This window comes from Plectropomus leopardus, chromosome 8 (genome assembly GCF_026936395.1).
Source record: "Plectropomus leopardus strain MGB_pleo_1.0 chromosome 8, ASM2693639v1, whole genome shotgun sequence".
Taxonomy (NCBI): Eukaryota; Metazoa; Chordata; class Actinopteri; order Perciformes; family Serranidae; genus Plectropomus; species Plectropomus leopardus.
The window spans coordinates 15,071,465-15,092,366 of record NC_142183.1 but is presented as its reverse complement, the minus strand read 5'-3'; the positions used below and the strand labels follow the sequence as shown (position 1 = coordinate 15,092,366).

Genomic DNA, 20,902 nt, shown 5'->3' with positions numbered 1-20,902 from the left:
AATTTCAAAAAAGTGGGAAAAAGAGAGGTCAAAATTATAAAAATAAAAAAGCACCCGAAACTTGAAATTATTAAAAGTAAAAATGGAAAAAAAATATCCTATAACTCAAAAATACAAAAACAGATAAAAAAAAATGTAAAAACCTAAAAGTTTTATACAAAGTTGAAAATAACAACACCAAACTCTTAAAAAATAGTTGCCAATTCATTTTCTGTGAATCGACTGGTTGATTTATCGACTACTTGTTTCACCTGTGCTTATAAAAACTGTTTGGTAATTGAATTTATAACAAAACCACAAATCATTTGAGTCTTCTTGCATTTTTGTGCAAAAATCTTAATTCTTAAAGGAACTAAAGCTGTCAGATATATACAGTGAAGTAAAAAGCGCAGTATTTTCCTCTGAGATGTAGTGGAGTAAAAGTATAAATTAGCACAAGAAAATACTAAGTTAAGTACATGAACCTCAAATTTACACTTAAGTACAATACTTGATTAAATATACTTAGCTACATTCCACCACTGTTTAAAACTTTATGATTTTAGTCGAGATAAATCATGTATATTTTATTTATGCCAATAAAATGTAGTTGTTATCTTTGTTTTTTATAGGAGCATGCAAAACAAAGATATCAGGCACCTATTACTGCCACATTCACCTGCTCTTTTGTTGCAGGAATGCAAAACATGCAGAGAAGTCTATTTATTCATTCTAATACCTCACAAAAACAACAATTTACACCATTCATTTCCTCCTCATTATGCAACATTTCTGCATCTGAAGCAGAGATTGTGGAGTTGCTGGTGTGTGTGAGAGGGGGAAAACGCTCCGTGATAAAGATCTAGTAATCTTGTTTTATGCTTATGACGGCGAGAGGAGATCCTCCGCCCCCCTGCGACGCGCCGCTCACCTGAAGAGGCAACCGGAGCTCCACATGACTCCTCTGCTGCTCACATCTCCGTGTCCTGAGAATTGGGATTTAGGGAGGATTAAAGCGGAATATTTCAATTTAGCGGCGGAATTTACCTGACTGTGCCAAAGTAATTACCCCTTCTAGAGGGAGAAAAAAAATGCTATTATGGAGACAGTAAAACACACCTACAGACGGGGAAGATATAAAGGGCTAAAGGCGAATAAACAGGAAATCTAAGAGTGTAATGAAAGTAATTAAGAAAAGAATCGCGCAGCTGCCAGAACTCGTAATTTATTGCTTAAATAGTCAAAAGGTGATTGAGCTGAAAAGACATAAAATGACACAATGCTGCGTTCAGCGTTAAACGTTTAAGATGAAGTCTCGAAAACGGAAAGGAGACTTTTTAAAAAAAATTTATTTATCTTTTTGTGCATATTAAATAGATATTAGAGCACGTTTTGATGCTTTCGAGGAATAAAAATGAAAGATCTATCTTGTACATGCATTATGTTATCGAGTGCTTCATTATTTGTGATGATTTATAGCCTACATATCATAAAAAAAACTTGCATAATTTATTAAAATAGGCCCACGTACTATTCGTGTTCTAAAGACGCACATAAATATATGGAGAGATACATTTTAATTTATACATTTCTATTATAGCTAACTGGTAAAAGACATTGTGGAAACATACAGAATAATTACGGGACGAAGTGACTGACAGGAGGCCAGTTCGAGTTTTTAATAGAAATCATAATAAGGGAAATAGAATTTAAAAAGTATAGGCGAAAAATATCTTGATAATATAACTAACTTTAAACTGGGTTTAGGGATAAATTGAGAATTATTAAGTCCTGGTATGAAATAGACGCTTTTTGTGATACGATCAGTTTTGACTTGGCTTGAGTCTGCCTACAAAAACAATAAATCCACTTTATATTCTGATTATGATGTAGACTAATCATTTAGGTAATTTTTGTCAGTGTGGTGTGTTCAGGGGCTCCATCTAACGTGGTGCAAATCACTTTGTATTCACACAAATATTAGATGGTCAGTAAAAATACATAAATTAATAGTATACATCCGTTGCACGGTTTAACGGATGCACTAATATAAAAATCTGCACATCTCGCCAGGTCGACTTCTCCGACCTTTCTGACATAAATGCCTAAAAAAATCAAATGATTTATCTGAGGAAGTAGTGGCTTTATGAAACAGGTGAAAATAAATGAAAGATGCTCTTTTTAAATGAAATCGTATCTATGATGTCTGTGCACAGCGCCACATTATCTGCTTTAGTTGCAGATTGCAAAATTTGTTTTTGACCTGAAGAAGATCCAAGTGGGATCGAAACGTTGTCTTTAATAAACTTGTGTGGCATGGAGTAAGTGTGCAGGCGTTTTCCTTATTTTAGTTGCAGATTGCACCAATATTCATTCACTTCGCGTTTCATTTGTATACGAGAGAAAGAAAAAAAGCAGTACCTCTGTCCGGTCTGAACGCAGGGAGGACGAGACAGAGGCCCTCTGTGGGTATATCCCATGTAAACAGGGCCCTGTGCATTGTGTAAATTAGGTGGATTAGCCCCTGCTTTTGTTGCACGGGGTGTGTACACACGGACACTGATTCAGCTCTCCTAAAGCCATTTTGGCCCTCACAAGTTTAAGGAAGTCTTACAATCCCAAACTTTGAGCCGGAGATGATCTAAAAGGGGGACTCCTTTTGAAGTAACACAGCATTCAGCACTGTGTTGGTTCAGGTTTTTGTTTGGCGAAATGCAAAAAACATTGAATTCAGCCGGAGGATCCATTCTAGTCTAAAAAAGAATAGAAAAACATCCTGTTGGCGTGTTAAACTCATCACATGAAGCCTGGCGACTGAACCGCAGACTGTGATGAAGACCTTTAATTATCCAATCACAAACAATCAGCAGACGCCTCAACGATTGATTTGAGTGACATGGAATTTATCAGGAAATGTGTCAATGTTTAACATCTTCCACCACACACACATACACACACACACACACACACACACACACACACACACACAGTCTCATAGCCCACCCGTCGCGTGTGCGCGTGAGTGCGCGTGAGAACGCTCATGCTGCATTTCGAGGTGTAAATATAAACATTTGCACATACTTCTTAATAATTTTAGTATTTGGACCAATTAAGCAGTTCATTGTAACGGCTGCTTTATTAGCTGTGACTAATTAAAACGTCCCGGCAAGTATTATGTCTATAAATCAATCATCCTGATATGATTCATCCAAATCTTTTTTTTTTTTTTTTAAGGATGTGAGACGCTCGCGATCACGTGCCCCTCATCCCCGTCAGGTGGTTTTGATGATATTTTATTTACTTAATTATTAATTTATAGTAAGATGAGTTGTTTTTATTTCGGTGCAAAATTCACAAAAAGAAAAAAAAAATCATTTCTTTTTTTACCCACTATCAATCTGTTTCTCCCTTCCAAACTTTTATTTACTCTCTCCACTTTCTGCTTTGTTGAGAATCTGAGCGGCTCCAGAAGAAAGAGGACACTTTATTTCACTGAGCACCAATTAATGTGGAATTGGCCTGTATCTAACATCATGACGCTTTTATCATTTTAATGACTAAAATAAAGCCGATTGGAAAACAGTTTTAATGTGGATGTATTTTTTAATGAGAGGCTGAGTTTCCACAGTGCATCAGAGCAGAGGGCCTGCAGGCCCCACAGTCTGGGTGAGGTTTTCATCTGTGTTCATCCACCTGTAGCATCGACGCTCCTGTGCACTCTGCTGCCGCGCAAATGTAGAAATGAAAACTTTTTTTCAAATGAAAAAGTGTTGCTGCCTTACTTCTGTCCGTTATTTCGTTGAATGTAAATTTGCTGCATATTATTTCAACTGAGATGCTCATTTATTTATCATGGCTCACAGCATACTTATTTATATATATTTTTTAAAAATCATATAAGGTACAAACGTGTATTCGGACGCTCAATTTTGGCATTAAAATCTGCTAGATATTATTTTGTGTTATTATCTTCCACTGACCCATTGTTAAACTAGGAGAATAACTAATTCATGTAAATTATCTTCACTTTATCCAATCTGTAACGGCCACATGTCGATTTAGAAATCAGCCTCTTGAATGGCACATAATTGTCCACGCGGTAAATCATTAATATTTAAGTCATAATTACGATAAAAACAAACATTTTGCATCATTTTGGCGTTTATATTTTTTATCATGTAAATTTTGTCGTGTTTAACAAACACAGTTTCTATTCGACTTCAGATCGTCCCGGAAGCTCGCGCTGACTTTGATTCCTCTTAATATGAAATGATTTCACGTCTTTGTGTGAGTTTGTGAGTAAACGGATTAGACTTCGACAGAGGCGCTCCAACATGTGGCGATAACCTCTTAAAACAGTACGGGTCATCACACTTTCTTATATTTCATTAAATGTTTTTATTTATTTATTTATTTATTTGAACAAAACAGACGTGTAAAAATATCCCGCTCCTGAGTGAAGGGTTAATTGTCTTGAACAAGAAGATGTACGAGCCACGTCCCTTTATTGCTGCGTTAGTTCAAAAGGAATAAAGCTTTGCACCCTTTCCGTGCAGGAAAAAGACAGTTGCATTTGTTTTATGTAAATAGCAAAACAAAACTGATCAGGAAATCCTCTGTCATCTTAAATTCCCTAAACACTGAATCTATATGAGCACAGGTGGTGATAAATACGCCCCCTTGTCTTTACATGTGATAGGAAGTCTTATTTCTACAACATCTCCTTTGTGTTTTGTGAATAAGCTGACTGTCTCACCATCTGTCCCTCTGAGATATAGAAACTCTGTCAAACAATCAGGCAATCAGGGGGAATCAGAGCAATCCAGCAACTGCTTCAAAGTGCAGTGCCTCATGAGTCAGATGTGCAATTTTTTTATTTGCATCTTTGCAAACCTGAATCCTGTTTTTTTACTGCAAAAACTAACATTTCGACGTGTGAACATTTTTGTTTTCCTCCCATCAGGATCCGGTTAAGATACCCTTGTGCATCCATCTGTGGATGCATGTGACAAAAAAGGAGACGTCCAACAAAACAACGCAGAATTTGACAAGAAAGACTGATTTCTGCCTCATCTCTTATAGTTATGGTAAGACGACACCATGGGAAGTATGAGTGAGGACATGTAGAATGAGCTACTCACACATTGGACAGTTTTAACTGTACACATGAATTGTCAGCTGGAGGGAAAGCTTTGCATTCAATGGATGACAAGGAATGATAAATCATTTTGACAGACATCTTAACAAAGCTCATTTCCTGCTTTAAATCTTAATAGTTTTTATTCAAAGATGGGGCCATTTAATTCAGTGGTGTGGCGAATGGTTTTACAGTGTACAGTATGTCTGTGGAGTTAATTGTGCCTAATTGTGTGTGTCCTGGAATGTGTGCGCTCATCATATTTGTCTTTTTGTCTGTGCCTCAGTGTGCCCGTGTGCCAACGCAAGTGTGTGCCCATATGTGGGTGTATGAGTGCTCCACTGTTACACTGTGCCTGCGTGCCCATGTGTGTTGTATGCAGCCTATTAGTGGAATTTAACCCCTGTGTTCAGGGAGTCACATCCCCTCAACACACCAGGCTCCATTCTTACTGCAGCACGTTAACATTTTACTCTCTTCCCTCCCCACACACCCCCTTCACTTTTGTCCTAAGAGGGCAATTAAGGAAACAAACGTTTTCCCCAAGATAAGCTGGCTGCCAGCTTTGCATACTAATGCAATGCCAAGTGGTTACAAATAGTGAGTGCTCTAATTACCGCCACTGTTTTCAATCAGAAATTGCTCAATTTCCCAGGATGAGGTCTCCATGGCTGGAGAAAAAAAGCACAACCTGACAGAGGCAAGAGACAATCATCTCTATGTGGAGTGTGGACTGATTTTAGTGTGTGTGCTCATGTGCCCACATGTGTGCACGCGTGTTGGTGCAAATAAGCTCATCCGCGTCTGTGTGTGTGTAGACGCCGGCGAGACCCTCTCTATCACTGCTGCCCTTGACAAGTCAAGAAATGGATCCTGTCAGCCTCTGCAGCATTTAGCACCACAATTATCCCCTTTTCACAGCCTGGCTGCATTAATGTAAACCACACCAGGCAGTAGTTGCCGCTCAGTGATGAGCACGATGTGGTGCACCATCTCTGGGCGAGCAATTTGATGCAATTGTGTGGCTGTGTGATCATCAGTGCAAATCAGGGCCTGCTCACTTATTAAGCAATTTTCTGTTGGCGAAAATTAGAAGGAAGGCTTTTTTAATTTGGCATCAGATAGTAATATCTCTAAAAGCAACAATAATGCATAATGTGGCTGACATCAAACAAAAAGAGGGATATTGGCGTCAGTTTGGCATGCATCAGCCCATCAGAGAGGTGCGTACTATTCTGAGAGGGACGGCCATCGTCATGTGGCCACCAGGAGCGGGGGGCAGCACAGACTGAAATGACAAGGACTCACTCCCTGGGTGTGAGAATGAGTCACTCCATAGGATGCACACACAGGACCCATCCGTTGGCCTTAGCTGACCTTTAGCTCTGACGGTGGCTAATGGAGGGCTGGCCCTCGATCAATGCACTGAGAGACTGAGCTCTCCATCCCTGCCCTTTCACCGGGCCAGGAAGGGACGGATGCTGCCAGAAGCCACGCCGCGGAGCCATCGACCCTGCCACTTTCCCATCCTGTGGGTGACAGCTGCAGTGCCAATGAGCCTGGGGACGCCACGCTGCCCTGCCACGCAGGAAGGACAGCCAGCAACTCTATCTCCACAGTAGCGGGAGGGGAAAGTCACTGATGATCTGCTTGTGAATGTCAGATCCATGTAAACAACCGCAGCAAACACTTTGGTGTTGAGTAGATGTTGATATGACGGCCTGCAACAGTGCTGAAAACAGCACAGCAAGATAAAAGTCGCTCCGAGTTGTCTGAAAATGCTAGTTTTTGCAATGCAATCATCAGAAACAATTGTTTGCACTGTACATTTCTGCAAACCAGTGATACATTACATTTGTACATTATTAAGGATGTGTTGAAACTAGGGCTGTCAAAAGATTACCGTTTTTCATCATGAGTAATCACAGAATTTCAATAATTAATGACAATTAATTGCATTTTTTAATCAAATGTTTTCAATTCCATTATTTTGCATTTCAAAACAGTTTTCAAGTCCATTTCGACAAGGTAAAGCAATTCTTGTCTTGATTTGGAATCAAAAGACAGCAGAAAACTGCATGGGACTAATGGGCTTGTCTGTAAAGGGGAGACTCATGGGTACCTGCAGAAGCCATTTTCATTCAGATATCCTGGGTTCAGAAGTCAAGGGGCTCCTGTGAAATGACCCTGCTGTTTTTCAATCGCCAAAATTTGGTCTAACTTAGCTTTGGCCTTACTGAGAAGCTGGCATGACATGGTTGACATTCCTGGATTTCTCAGGTCCTCTAGTTTCATATAGTGTCAGTATCATCACTAACTGTAACATTCAGCCCGGCACAGCCTCTTAAAGACAGAAATGTCAGCTGGCAGTTAACGCGATTTAAGAAAATAACGCATTGTGCGTGGATCTTTAATCGCATCACAATTAACACATTAATGCTGACAGCCCTGACTGAAACTTTACATGTTCACAGTGCTGTGGTTATTGTCTGATTAGGTTTAGACACAAAAATCACTCGGTTAAGTAGAAAAAAAAAAATCATGTTTTGGCTTAACATGCCTCATTTTGGAGGTCACAATTTTGGTAGGAAAAGCAGATGTCTCTGTAAAAACAACTGCTTTTTGCACCTAAAAAGCCATTGGAAATACAGTGAGTAGACACCACAACACACTTGTTTGGTGCCTCAAAGCCACTAGGAACGCAGCAATGACTTGCTAAATCACAACCGCCAGTTAGGAAAAGACTGTGTTTTGACTTTAAAGCTTGGTTTTAGGGGCAATATCCTAGCTGGAAATGCAGCGATATCTCAGTAAAAAACAACCGCTTTTCATGCGATTATCCCTGCTGGACAAACAGAAACAGATTGCTTAAAAACACCAATGTTTGGTGACAAAAAGGAGGATGGAAGCACAGCAATGCCTTGCTAAATCTTTGTGGACTTAAACAATGGTCTGTAGCTGACAGGTGTCTCATCACTTCACAAATGTCAATAGTATATGTTTAAAATGTGCAAATGTAACATATTCAGGGTTTGCAGAAATGTACAGTGCCAACACCTGGCTGTTTTGTCTTTTTGATCTTGAAATTTTCCTCGATATTATACCCAGTGAAAAACAAGAATGATTGCCAAAAAAAAAAAAAAAAACACAGACATTTGGTGATTAAAAAGTTTGCAGAAATGTACAATGCCAACGTTTTCTTTTAGCGACTGGGCTGAGTTTTTGTCATTGCCATTGTATTGAATTGTAAAACTGCAGTGTTTATTAGTGCTGGTGTAAACAAAAGGAAAGTTGTCAGCCATGAAATTTATGCTTCAGCAGCTTTGTTTGTAAAATCAGATTCCACTTAGTATCTTTAATTCAAGTTGAATAGAGTCGGACTAAAACCTGAAAACTCCTGTAACCTTTTGTCAGTAAAAAGTTGAAGCCTCATCAATAGAGCCTGACTCCTGCATGACCCTCGTCAAATGTTCGAACTTATGTTTGCATTTTGATCGCTCTTTGCAGTCGTTGTGCACTTAAAATGTGACCGTAGGGAATATCATTTCTCATGCAGCACCATGTTGCTAAGATGTGCCTGATGTTGTGCTTGGTGGTGTACTTTATAACCCAGATGGTGCACCACTGTATACCTTTTATCAGCTCTGTTTTTTGTCAATAAACAGTGTTTGCATAAGAAAACACAAAACACAATTTGCTATGCATTTTAATTGCATAGACTTCAGTTCAAACATGTAAAAACATTCAAAACAATAGCAGATAAAACATTCGCTCCATATGGGGAGCGGAGAAAAGACATCCAAGAGGTTTAGCACAGATTGTTCTTTTTATTATCATTAACAGTAATGTGATTCTGAAGCCCCCCGTGACCTCCTCACAGCAGCAACTCATCTCAGAAGTCATTCATTAGAACAAACAGAAGGCAGGCAGAAAGACAGCGAGAGAGAGACACGGGAAGAGAGCACAGAGTAAAATAAATTAGATTGTTCTTATTAGATGAACCACTTTGAGATGGTAAAAGAAAAGCATGCTTGAAAAATTCAAAAGGGTATCTAATGGTACAGTATTTGGAGAGGGAGATGTCATGCGGAGCCCCTGATCCAGTTGTTGGTCTTGTGCAATGTGTGTAATCACAGTTACACTTACTGTCCATTTTGGGTTGTAAGGCCCGCAGGGAGTCTTGGAATATGGGTCTGAGCGGCGCATGTTTGGATTGAGATTGGGCTGCAGTGTTTCTGCTCAAGACCATGGGCTGATGCCGGCTGTGGTGAAACTAATCAAAAAGCTTCTTATGTCTTCTTCCTCTGATATAACTGGATTGTACAGTCCCCTGTGATTTGGCCCAGTGTTTACTGAATAAGATTTCTTACACTGGAGTGACAGTAAAGGCCACCTCTCTCAATTAAGCCCCCCTGGTTCCTTTTCCATAAGAGCAGTCAGACGGCGTTCCATCATATCTGCACCCCCTGGAGCTTCTTTTCATGCCCGGCCCGTAATGGTCGACCTCTGTTCATGTTAATGTGTGAATGTATACATATGTGAGGATATAATATGATACAGAGTGGTCAGGGGCTCGGTTGGGCCGGGGCGACAGAGGAGGAAGACGTGGGGGGGGGCTGAAGAGAGCCGTGTGGATCCTTGGAGTGGTGTGACAGACTCCCCAGCCTCCTGGTAGGATTTGTTGGAATGTGAGAGAGAAGGATTTTAGCACCAGGCGAGCCACGCCAGAGTGCTGCAGACTTCATGCCATCTGTCTCAGCCTCCATCCTCTCTTTGCCAAACTCATCAGACCTTTATTTCCTCTCCCTCTATCTCCTTCTCATCCCTGTTCACAAGAGTAGCGGACATACTGAGATCTGCTAATGTATTGGAGGGAAAAAAATGGCTGGGCTCAATAAACAGATTCAAAAATCTCGATTGATTAATATGTATTCTTGGAGCTAATTGTCCAACAGCCCTCATGGAGATAAAATGTGTGTTCGATAGCCCTGCCATTTGTTACTTGACCAACAGGGAGAGAGGGATGGAGATATTCATACCATAGCAGATCTGTTGATCAGTTAATACTGAAACATGTTTCAAGTGAGAGCCAAAAAGTTCACTCGATTTAATGCATCATTATAAACCATTACTTAAAATAACTTTTTTAATCACACTGTCTCATGATATAAATAATGTCTAATTAAAACTTGAACAATTATGCTATGTGTTGATGTAGTTATTTGGTGGTCACCAACTTTAGAAAATTCAATGGATGCATTATTTATTAGGCTTAAGTCCACTCGACACATGCCAGTGCAAAATGAGAACAGAACCAAAGGTAACCAAAAACTACCAAATTACTTCCATGTACAGAGACATGCATTTAAGACCATAATCAAATCAAATCACACATCAAATGGGTTTGTGATTGTGTGGTGTTTGGATGGGACTGATCTCTCACCCGCTCTCACCGTGTGGGCGACTGGGGAGGCGGCTGAAGGAGATCACAGGGAGGAGCTGTACCGGCTCCATGTCCTTAACCTGTTTGCAGAAGGGCAATGGAGGGGTGGAGGGGATGGAAAGGAAATGTACCCTTTGTCCGAAATGGAACACCAGGTGGCAGAGAGTGGGCAGGAGGCCTTTGAAGATGACCCCTGGTCTCTGCGCCGGGACGGCCTCGCCGATCGATCCGGCCAGAGATGGCAGGGAGGGGAGCCAGGTGCCCCCAGAGAGCCTGCAGACCACGCAGATCTATTATGGGCGAGGAGGAGAGCGGAGTCGGCTGGGGCCCAGCCCCACTGCTCCCAGTCATATCACTGCTCAGACAGCCAGAGTCAACTGGCTGCATCCTAACAAGCAGGCAAATACTGACAACAGTCTGGTGCACAACGAGCCCAACGGGCATCGTATGAGAACTTTAGGAAGGATTTCCACTGCAGAATGCTGTCAAATCTGTGTATCAAACATTGGACAACACTGACTAATTGGTGTGAGTGTGCATACATGCAAGTATGGTATGTGACAAATTAAACCCATGCAGGTCAGCGGAGAGCTTTTGGAAATGGAGCCGCACAGAGCACATTTTGAGAGAAAGGGAAATGAGTTGCTTCAGCATATTTATATATTGATTTTTCAGAATACAACCACAGATTGCATTTAAATGACCTCCTGCAGAAGTTGTGGGCTGAAATTATAATGACACAAGAAATAGAGATTCAATGATGCTACATAACAGAAAAAGGAAATAACCATCAAAAAGGAACACGGACAAAAAGAAAACACAAAAGCAGAAAATGAATTCAGCAGATGTTTGTGCACATCTGTACACGCGTGTAAATGTGGGGAGGCTGCAAAGGGATCCAGTAAATTGTAGAGTCTGCTTTGAAATTGTCAGAAGGAAAACATCAGCAAATACTGAGCAGCCATTGTTTGCTTTGGGGTACCTGTGCCTGTAATAGTAATGCACAATATCCGCGGATAAAGCCGAAATAATGAGGGAAATCAGTGAGAAATTTGTCTCCTAAGTAGGTCTTACATGTCTATGAATCAGGCGTTCCATTCACAAGGAACACGTTCAGCTAGAACAACACCAGACTGTTCCAGCATTTGTATTTTGGCCAGCTTTGGAGGAGGTGAGCGCTATCAGTGTCTATGCACTCATCCCTCTGTATCTCTAAGATGTTTACTGCACACAACATGCAAGCAAACACACACGTGCACGCACACTTAAATGCACAAACAGAAACTCTAATCCTGACCCCCCCCTTCCCTCCTCCATCCTCTCTTCCTCTCCCTGCTTCCCTCCCCAGGCGTGGAAATGAAAGCTGGGCACTTCGCAGAGGATGGCTGCAAGAAATGAAGACGTGTCTGATTTGCACAGCAACCAATGGTGATGCAGCGCTTGCTACTCTCTGCCCTCTGATAGGTCTTTGTCACTCTCTTCATCTCTGAGACCCATGTCATTCCCTCTAATCCCCCTCCCAAACACAAACAGGCCAATCCCGAGACACGGCTCAGGGGCTGGGGAGGGATGAAGGAGCTGAGGCATGGAAAGAAGAAGTGAGGGATGCAGTTCAGGAGGAGAGAAAAGGAGCACCAGAAGCTGATGTTGGTGTGAGAAGGAGCCAGTGTGTTATTATTAATAAAGCATTAAAAAAAAGTGAGCACATCAAAGCATACAGGGGCTATGCTATCATACATGAAAGTACTGCACTATGGCTTAATGTTTCCTAAGGCGTGTTATGGTGACGCTGCTTTGATTTGAAATGCATTGTGTGGAAAATGGATTTGCAGGAGTGGGGAGAGAACGCTTGGTGTGGGTGCAGACCATAATTTAAAACCTGACCTCATAGGCTCTTCAAAGTCTCCATGAGTGAGGATGTTTAGGACTTACGTACAGTATGTGTGAGAGCAGCAGAGCTACATCAACAACAAGTAAACACATAGGTACGTACCTGCGAGCGAGGGGAAGTGGAGGACACCTGCAAGAGCCGAGAATGAGCAATCACTGTCACAGCACAATCAAAAATGCATAATTTCACCTTTTGATCATTAGGAACAATATCTCAATTTTTCTTTATTCTTTTCTTTCTGAGCAAAGGGTGTCCGCACCTCATTATATTGCACTTGCTCCGTCGTCGATCGGGGCCTGCAGAAAGTGAGACATCTTTCTCATCGTTCCCCCGTGGCCAGGTAATTATCCTAATCTACCTTCCTCCTGCGCTCCAGCTCCTGTGCCACACTGGCTCGGACCACCTCTGTGGCTTCATTATCAGTGCTGGGACTCATTAATGGCTCCACGGCCTCACTGTGCAGGCTGCTGGCAGAGAGAAAACCACAGGGAAAGGAAAAGGAGAGAAGAAGAAGCAGGAGGAGGAGAGGTGAATGAGAAGAAGAGGGGAGAAAAAATTAGACACTAAAGAGCAAGGGGCTGCCCTGGAGGTTAACATCTCAATCATGTGGGACAATACTCGCTAGTCCAACGACCCTGGCTCCTTAAAAGTCATCGCTCGCTGATGGAGGATGAGGCTATAGGGCATAACAGTGTCAAAGAGGAAGTCAGGGGATCAGCCAAAGTGCTTTCTGCAGGGCGAAATCAGCATGAAGTGCGTGTGTTTGAGGTCGCCGCGTCCACGTGTACGTCCCTCACACACCCCCACCTTGCGTGTTTATAACCTCACAACATACAGAAGGACTGGGGGTGGGAATTCAGTTTCACTTTTTTCTGACAAATGACACCCTGACAGTTGGAAAAAATGTTGGGGTCCCTGAACAGATTTCTCAGTTACAAAAATAAAATGTGTTGGATTAGACAAAGACAGACATTTTACATTCTACTTTTGAACCCCAATGAGAGTACTGACAAATGCCACCCCACCCCCACTCCGTCTGTGCCATGATTGTTTTTTTCTCTCCAGAAATGTCATATAGTTAAGAGGTGATAATTCTATATGGCACAAACAGACACTAACGTCTTCCAAGTGTACATAGCATATAGGCTGACACAGATTGAGATGGTGTAACATGTCTTTGCATCACTCTAAATAGCCATGCAGGCTTTACTCGTTCTTTATATACACTCAGAGACTCCAGTGGAAACTTTTTGAAGTGGATGAGTAACTCAAGCACAGTGCCCTAGAGGTGAAAAAAAAATTCTCAGGTTAAAGTTACAGCAGACCTGAGTGATGTGTGAAAATCTATAGTACTCCTACTCCTAAACCTACTGTAGCTTCCAGAAAACATACATACAAACAGCATAAGAAATCCTTTGAGAGCTGCTGTTCACATATTCAGTTTGGTGAGAGCAGCGACCAGATCATACGTTTAATGCATATTTAACGATGCCGACTGATGATTAACATGTTTGAGTGCACTCAGGCTTCAGCTGGAAGGACAAATGATTTGAAAGGTTAAACATGACATGCAAAACTTAACTGCAGCTGCCACTGCGATGGTCTACATTCATTATGAGAAATGATAAAAGCAGTTTTGCACTATTCAAGGGAGCAAAATTCATCTTAAAGGAATACCTCATTCACAAAATGACCATTTGTATATCAAATAGTCATCACACACTGGCTAGAATTTATCAAGGAAAATATTGTTTTTCTGTCATGCCCTCGCAGTGAACAAAACCAAAATAAATAAATAAATAAATAAAATTCTTCATGAATTGAAGTAAACCAAGAGCACAACAGCAAAACTATATATCAAAACATCAGTTTACAAACACTCACACAATGCCGCAGTATAATCCAAGTCATATTTATCTAGCGGTGTTCAGTACTTAGCAAACACATGCATTTTTCCTCAAACACTATGATTTAAAACAAATCTGCACAAACAGTCCTATGCACAGCCAAGTAGCACACCTGTGCATTTGCGTTTGAACTAATCAAGTGGAGCTCATACACTAGGCACACTATTCTACTACTAGGTAGAAGTTTTATATTGCCATGTGTTTGGTGAGTACTGCGTATATGACTGTAGAAATGAAAGTTTGTACTGTTGCTGATGATATGATGTTTTGATATAGTTTTGCTGTTGTTAAAATGTGATCTCTTTTTACTTTAATTCATGAAGAATGTTCGCCTTTTTGGGAATCTCTGTTCACCACGGAGGCCAAAAAAAAACCCAATAAAAAACGTTTTATTGATGAATACGGGAGTAATTTATTTACAAATGGCCATTTTTTGGGTGAAGTGTTCTTTAAATATCCTCTCTTTCTGTCTTTTGCAGTCTAGTGGTAAAGTGACGAGGAGAAAATAATCCACAAATGGGCAAAAACATTAATAAGGTAACTGTGGAAACAATATGGTGCCTTGAAGCAAGATTAATATTTTCAATCAAGTCTATCAACCCGAATGCACCTTAAAGTGCTTTGAGTTGCTTTTGAGTTAAAAGGGTCAGTTCACCCAAATTACAAAAACTTAATGCTCTCATTTACAGTAGCTCCCGAAGTATCTACCAATGCATATAGTTTTGTTTGATGTTTGAGTTTTGAGTTTTTCCATCTCTGAGATGTCTGCCCCGAATCCTAAATGGAACGATTTCTTCAATATTAAGTCCCTCTATTGAAAACTTTTCACAGTGAGGTCTGTGGATTGAACAGAGTAACAGGGAGACTGTTTCTGGAAAAAGAGATTTTTTAAAATGTAAATTAGATGAATACATCAAAACCTGGCTGAATAAAACCAAATCTCATTGCATGGTTGGAAAACCACTAGAGGCATTTTTTTTAAAAAAAGAGAGATTATTCATTTTTATTTGGGTAAATCACCAATTTAAAATGGAATCAAACGCCTAGCATTGAATGAGGAGTTCACTCTTCATAATTTGGTCCCGTACGGGTTACATATCAGAGTTTAAGAAGTGTCTAATGCTAGAAGAAGAACTTTTTTGTGACACTTGAAGCCAAGCAGAAGAAATGTGATGGCAATACTATTTCAAATAAAGAGTGTGTGGCTGTACCGAATGGCTGTTAAAAAGCACTGCCCTCAGTGCTACGATTGGTGGCTGAAAGTTATACTGATAAAAAAGTGAAGAAAATGTAGAATATCAAGATCAATTAGCCAACAGCCCAATCACCAGAAAAAAATGTTGACATGTACGTTTCTACAAATCATGAATGTTACATTTGTACATTTTATACATACTATAATATCAACGTTTTTAAAGTAGCAAGAAGTCTGCTGAGCTGCAGGCCCATGTTCACGACCAACAGAAACAAAACCATTGTAATTTAGCAGCTTCTTAGGCATCAAACCTGGGTGTTATGTAGCTACCCATTGTTGTTTTTCTAGAGGCTTTTTAGGTATGAAAAGCAGTTGCTGTTTTTTTTTAACCCAGAAATCATTGCTTTTCCTGCAGGGATATTGGCCAGCTGCACAACTCCAAAAGGGGAACTGAAAGCCAAAACACAATATTTTCCTAACCATAACCATATACCGGTGTTTTTTGTGTCAAACAAACTCATACGCCTACTGTTAGTTTCCCATGTGGAACCACAAATCAGTGGGGTGATATTAATAACAAGACAGTGTGCTAAAATGTGTAGTGTGCTACACTACTGACGAATGTCACATGACATATGTCACGTGATGTTCCATGATGTTAGTAACAACTGTATTTATTTTAAGCCAAAACATGATGTTTTTTTCTCAACTTAACCATGGACTTTTGTTGCCTAAACTTGTACTTGTATTTTGATAAATTACAAAGGATGTAACACAAAGGTACCTAGTGTGCCATTTATTGACATGTAGGTCCAATGACAAAGTTGCGGCATTTAACGAGCTGGATGACAATGGCTTGGTTGACCACCAGGTTGTTGAAACGTTAGGTGTCAACATATCTCTACATAATATCATGCAAATGTAATGTATTCTGGTGATTACGTTGCAAAAAAAAAAGTTTTATATTTACATGTTGACATTTGCAAGAAACATTATCTTGTAGAGTATCCCTATGTAAATGTTTGTCTGCATTACTTATACCGATGTTATGAAGCTCTGCAACTCACATGGCAGCAGAAAGAAAAAATGTGATGGAGCAGCACTCTCAACGTAACTACGCACCAACTAATACAGTTTTCAAAGACCTCCTTCGTCTAATATTTTTGTTACACAGATTCACCATAAACCAACACAACTCAGCCTCAAATGTCATTAAACAGTAAGTATTTCCAAAATGAGTCAGATAAGTCTGAGCTCGGGCAACATTAACGTCCTCCTTAAGACTTCTGCCTTTAGCTAAAAAATGAGGATGTTGGCAGATTCTATTCGATTGAACATTCAGAGAAAATGACTAAGAGCCTCACCCTCTTACTATAGTGAGGCTCGATACTGAAATGGCTCCAGTACCTTTTAGGACACCTATATTTGGTAAGCATGTAAAGGGATGAATTAAGGTGACAGTGAACGCGCATGCTTAGGGCTCAGGAGGATATTAATACATTCTCCACCCCAACATTGTTGTCAGAGTCAGATGGCACATGCACTTATCAGAGGGGTGTAACTCTGTGTGGGGTTTGGTGCAGACAAGCATGAAGACATGCTTTATTTTTTGTCAGGGGTAATGTGATGATACTTGGTGCTACAACAATCTTTTTTGCGCAGGATTCTGAATCAGAAACGTGCTATAAATAAATATGCTAAAATGGGTTTCGATGGGTTTTTTGGAGAGAAAAAAAAAAAAGATCAGCTTCAAATGTTTTTTTTTTCTTCTCGCAAGAAGCCTTTTAGTCAGAAAAGAGTTGAAGAGGTAAAAGCAACCCTTTTCTTGGCCTTTCCAGGTCAGAAGACGGCTTGAAAGGTAAAGGTCTTCTTATGTGAGCACTTCAATTTCTTTGTAGTAGATCACAACCTTTTGTCTATCATCCTGTGTCATGCTGCTATCAGTGCACCTGTCTGCCGCAGGTGTAGTGCTGAGCAATGCGACAATATAGCATCAACTATTCACAAAGACTTCTCAGTGTATTTAGTGTATACAGGACAGTACAGGGCAGCTGAGGGCAGCGGTGGGACAGTTTTTAACAAGCCAAACCTTAGTCACTTCCATAAAGGATAATGAAGGAATGTAAAAGCATGCTGTTCTGCAGCTTTGCTTTGACGAACCAAAATAGGATCCAGAGTTTTCCTCATAAACAAGCATCTGTATAACAGATAAAATATGGGGTTTCTTCTCTTTAAAAGCTGCTGAAAATACAGAAATACCACTCGCACAGTATAGTTTAGAAAACAAGGTCATGGAAAATGTTTTGCAGTATTTTGACTAATTGTTGCGTGTGTGTGTGTTTACGTTCACCTTTACAGAAATGTGATATTGTTGTTAAACTGCTTTTTGGGACAAAAAAAGCTTTCAGCAGGTGCACAGGCAGAAGCAAGTGATCCAAAATATCTCTGAGTACTGTATGTAAATTATAATGGATTTAACTAATATATACTGAGTATTTAAGTTCATTCTTGACCTTGGAAACAATAGTTTCACAGAATAATAGAAACTCAAGGTCCAGATACTAGCCTTAAAAAACAGAAAAACAGAGCACATTTAACTATGATCATATTTCATTGAAATAGCAACAAGGTGACATTTCAAGCTTCACACTCCTCATCAGACTTATTTACATAACACACGTAAAATATTCTTTTACAATTTCTACCATTGATCATCCTTCCAGTTAAAGTTTATAGTTAGGTTTTACACGCCTTATATGCCACTCATCATCACCATGACTTCCTTTTAACAATAAAAAATTGTAATGAATCTCATGTGGGATAAAGGATACTGAATATGCAGCAGTACAAAGTAATTTAGTTTACATACTCAAGTACTGTATTTAAAGGGAACTTAGGTATTTTTCAGCTTGGATCTTATTTTACCATAGTTTGTGTTTAAGTAACTCGTGGGAAGAAAAAACAAAAGCAGAAAAATGTAATGCAAAGTCTTCAGGGGAAAAACCACACTGTCAAACTACATCCCCTAAAAACGCTTGTTTTTTGCCACTGCCAGACACAGATTGGTATTATAAGTGTCTTAAAAAAAGAAGTTTCCTTAACCCCACGCTTGATCCAGTCTATTTGTAATTGTGTCTAACCAAGTCTAGCTCAAGGAGAGGCCTCTGAAGTCTCACCAGTTGAGTTGCTGCAAGCGTAATTTCTCTGCAGGATGCTTTTCATAATGTTATCAGACAAGAATAATAACAATTTAAACCTGTCAGTGGCAAAAAGAAGCACTTTTAGAGGACGTACATTGACGCTGTGCTATTGCCCCAGAGATCACGTTGTAGCCATTGACTGCAGAAAAGGGATGTACGTAGCAATTGTGACATCACCCATTGGTTTGTGGAATTACGATTTCAAGTCTTAAAGCCTCTGGGAACCCAAATTACCAAAAACTGTCATAATAGGCAATTTCGGGTCTTACATGCATAATAAAAAGCATAAAAAATGATCAGACATTAGCCTCAATCCAAATTTGAAATGTTGTCGTTTTAGTTTTTTTCACTTTCCTGAAGCTGGGTTGATTTTGGCGTGGTCATCCCCAATCCATTTTGCATGATATGGATAAAGCCAGTCAAGAAAATTCAAAGTCAGTTGATAATTTTAGATGCCAAATTGAAATCCCACAACGCTCCCTTCAATAGAGTGCATTTGGAAACACTTACTCTGAGTAACTGGACAGTTCATAAATTTGAAGCGCTGTTGGAATGCACCATTTGGTTATCCAGAGCACCAGACCCTGGGAGTGTCAGAGCACACTCTCGGCACTCTGTCTGGGGAGAAGGAGCAGCAAAGCATCGAACGGAGTGAATGTATAATGAACTAAAGCGTTCATTAATTCATGGAGAAATAGAACGCTCCGTGGTTTCGAACAACAGCGCTCTGATTTTAGTGTAGAGCCTCAGATCAAATTTACAAACACACTGGATTGAACAGATAGGGCTGTACCACGCCGACTCTGCTTTGCTCCATGGCTGTCGTGGAGACGAAAGACAGTTGACAAAAGTGGGATCCAAGGAGGTGTCAATCAAAACATGATCTGCCACGCCCACACAGTCAGAAGAAATACTATTATCCCAAAAATTAGCTTTTTTGACTCGGTTTTCTAATAGTTGGGACATTTATTTTCACTCAGATTCATGTCTATACTTAATGAGTAATGTAACTTTCATATAATATGTGAATTCTTACTATATAAAGCCACGTTTCCACGTTTTTGGTGCCAGAAATGACTAGGCCTATATCTGTGAGAGAGTTTGGATCTGTAGGAGCATAATGGGTGGCGTTAAATAAAAATTCATCCCCCACTCCCTGGTCAATTGTCATAAAAAGGGGAATTATCTATAGAGACCAAAACCATTTTTTTGAACCAGGATGTAAACGTGTTTATTTCTGCTGCAGAGTTTGGCACTTTAACATGGAGGTCTATGGGGAATGACTCATCTTTGGAGCCAGTTTCAAGTAGCCATTTGAGGAACTGCAGTTTTTGGCACTCCCGCCTTGGCTACATTTTTTAGCCCCGGAGGTTGCCGCTTGATTGCAGCCCATTTTGCGGCTACAGTTCCTGTTATTCACTTTGACACAAAAACATGGGAAAATGGGTCCAGGTTTAAAAATACTAAAAATTCCCTTTAAGTACATTACAATTACTTGTTCTTTACTTGTGTTTTTTGGCTTTAGTTAGCAGTTACTTCCTAGATTAGGATTTTACCTATGAAAAATAATGATCTTGTAAAATCTGACGCATGTGTCATAGATCATACTAAACAGTAGAAAAAAGCTGCTTTGAGCATATATTGCTAGCTCACCTAGCATCACCATTATGTTACAGCTCAGCCGAGGAAGACGCCATTAATGTTTATATCTTGTGCCGTCACAAGCATGACCTCTCATTCATGAGTAGATGCATGCTTCCTTCTATGCAGTGATATGATTCGTAGATTTAGTAAAAAGAAAGTTCCTACACGAAAGTGCTCAAAAGGTCTGTGGAGTGACCAGGTCATGAGCATTCAACTTTGAGCATTACATTGCGGTACTGCTACTTTTGCTGAAATAAAGTAAACTTAATATGGAGTCAACTGAAACACCAGGTTACTGTTATTGGTGAACACTGGGTCATTCACAAAAACAAAAAAAACAAAAAAACAGGTCTGCCACTGCCATTCTGAACACTTCAGTGCTTAACAAGGTTATCTCAAAGTCAAAATGTACATTATAACAATTTAAGTTGTTGTTTTTACAATGAGAAAAACTACTATCACCGCTGAGATCAACAAAAAGGAGGGAGGTGGATCTGCTGAGCAGC

The 20,902-nt window shown here is 40.1% G+C and overlaps 1 protein-coding gene and 1 long non-coding RNA gene across 3 annotated transcripts in view; one reads left to right on the top strand and one right to left on the bottom strand.

The window, feature by feature from the left end:
- Positions 1–12,030, top strand: part of LOC148188877 (uncharacterized) — a 30,883-nt gene extending 18,853 nt beyond the window's left edge. The window contains exons 3-4 of the long non-coding RNA XR_015777243.1: positions 4,943–5,066; positions 11,908–12,030. This is a non-coding gene — a long non-coding RNA (uncharacterized LOC148188877). The remainder of the gene's footprint in view (positions 1–4,942; positions 5,067–11,907) is intronic.
- The window catches only part of LOC148188876 (uncharacterized), a 45,691-nt gene continuing 32,047 nt past the window's right edge, over positions 7,259–20,902 (bottom strand). For both annotated transcript variants that reach the window (XM_088080950.1, XM_088080951.1), the window contains 4 exons: positions 12,710–12,914; positions 12,553–12,579; positions 10,570–10,832; positions 7,259–9,784 (listed from right to left, as the gene is read on the bottom strand). In XM_088080950.1, coding sequence (XP_087937076.1) covers positions 9,627–9,784; positions 10,570–10,832; positions 12,553–12,579; positions 12,710–12,714 — 453 coding nt within the window. In that variant the 5' untranslated portion in view covers positions 12,715–12,914 and the 3' untranslated portion in view covers positions 7,259–9,626. The remainder of the gene's footprint in view (positions 9,785–10,569; positions 10,833–12,552; positions 12,580–12,709; positions 12,915–20,902) is intronic.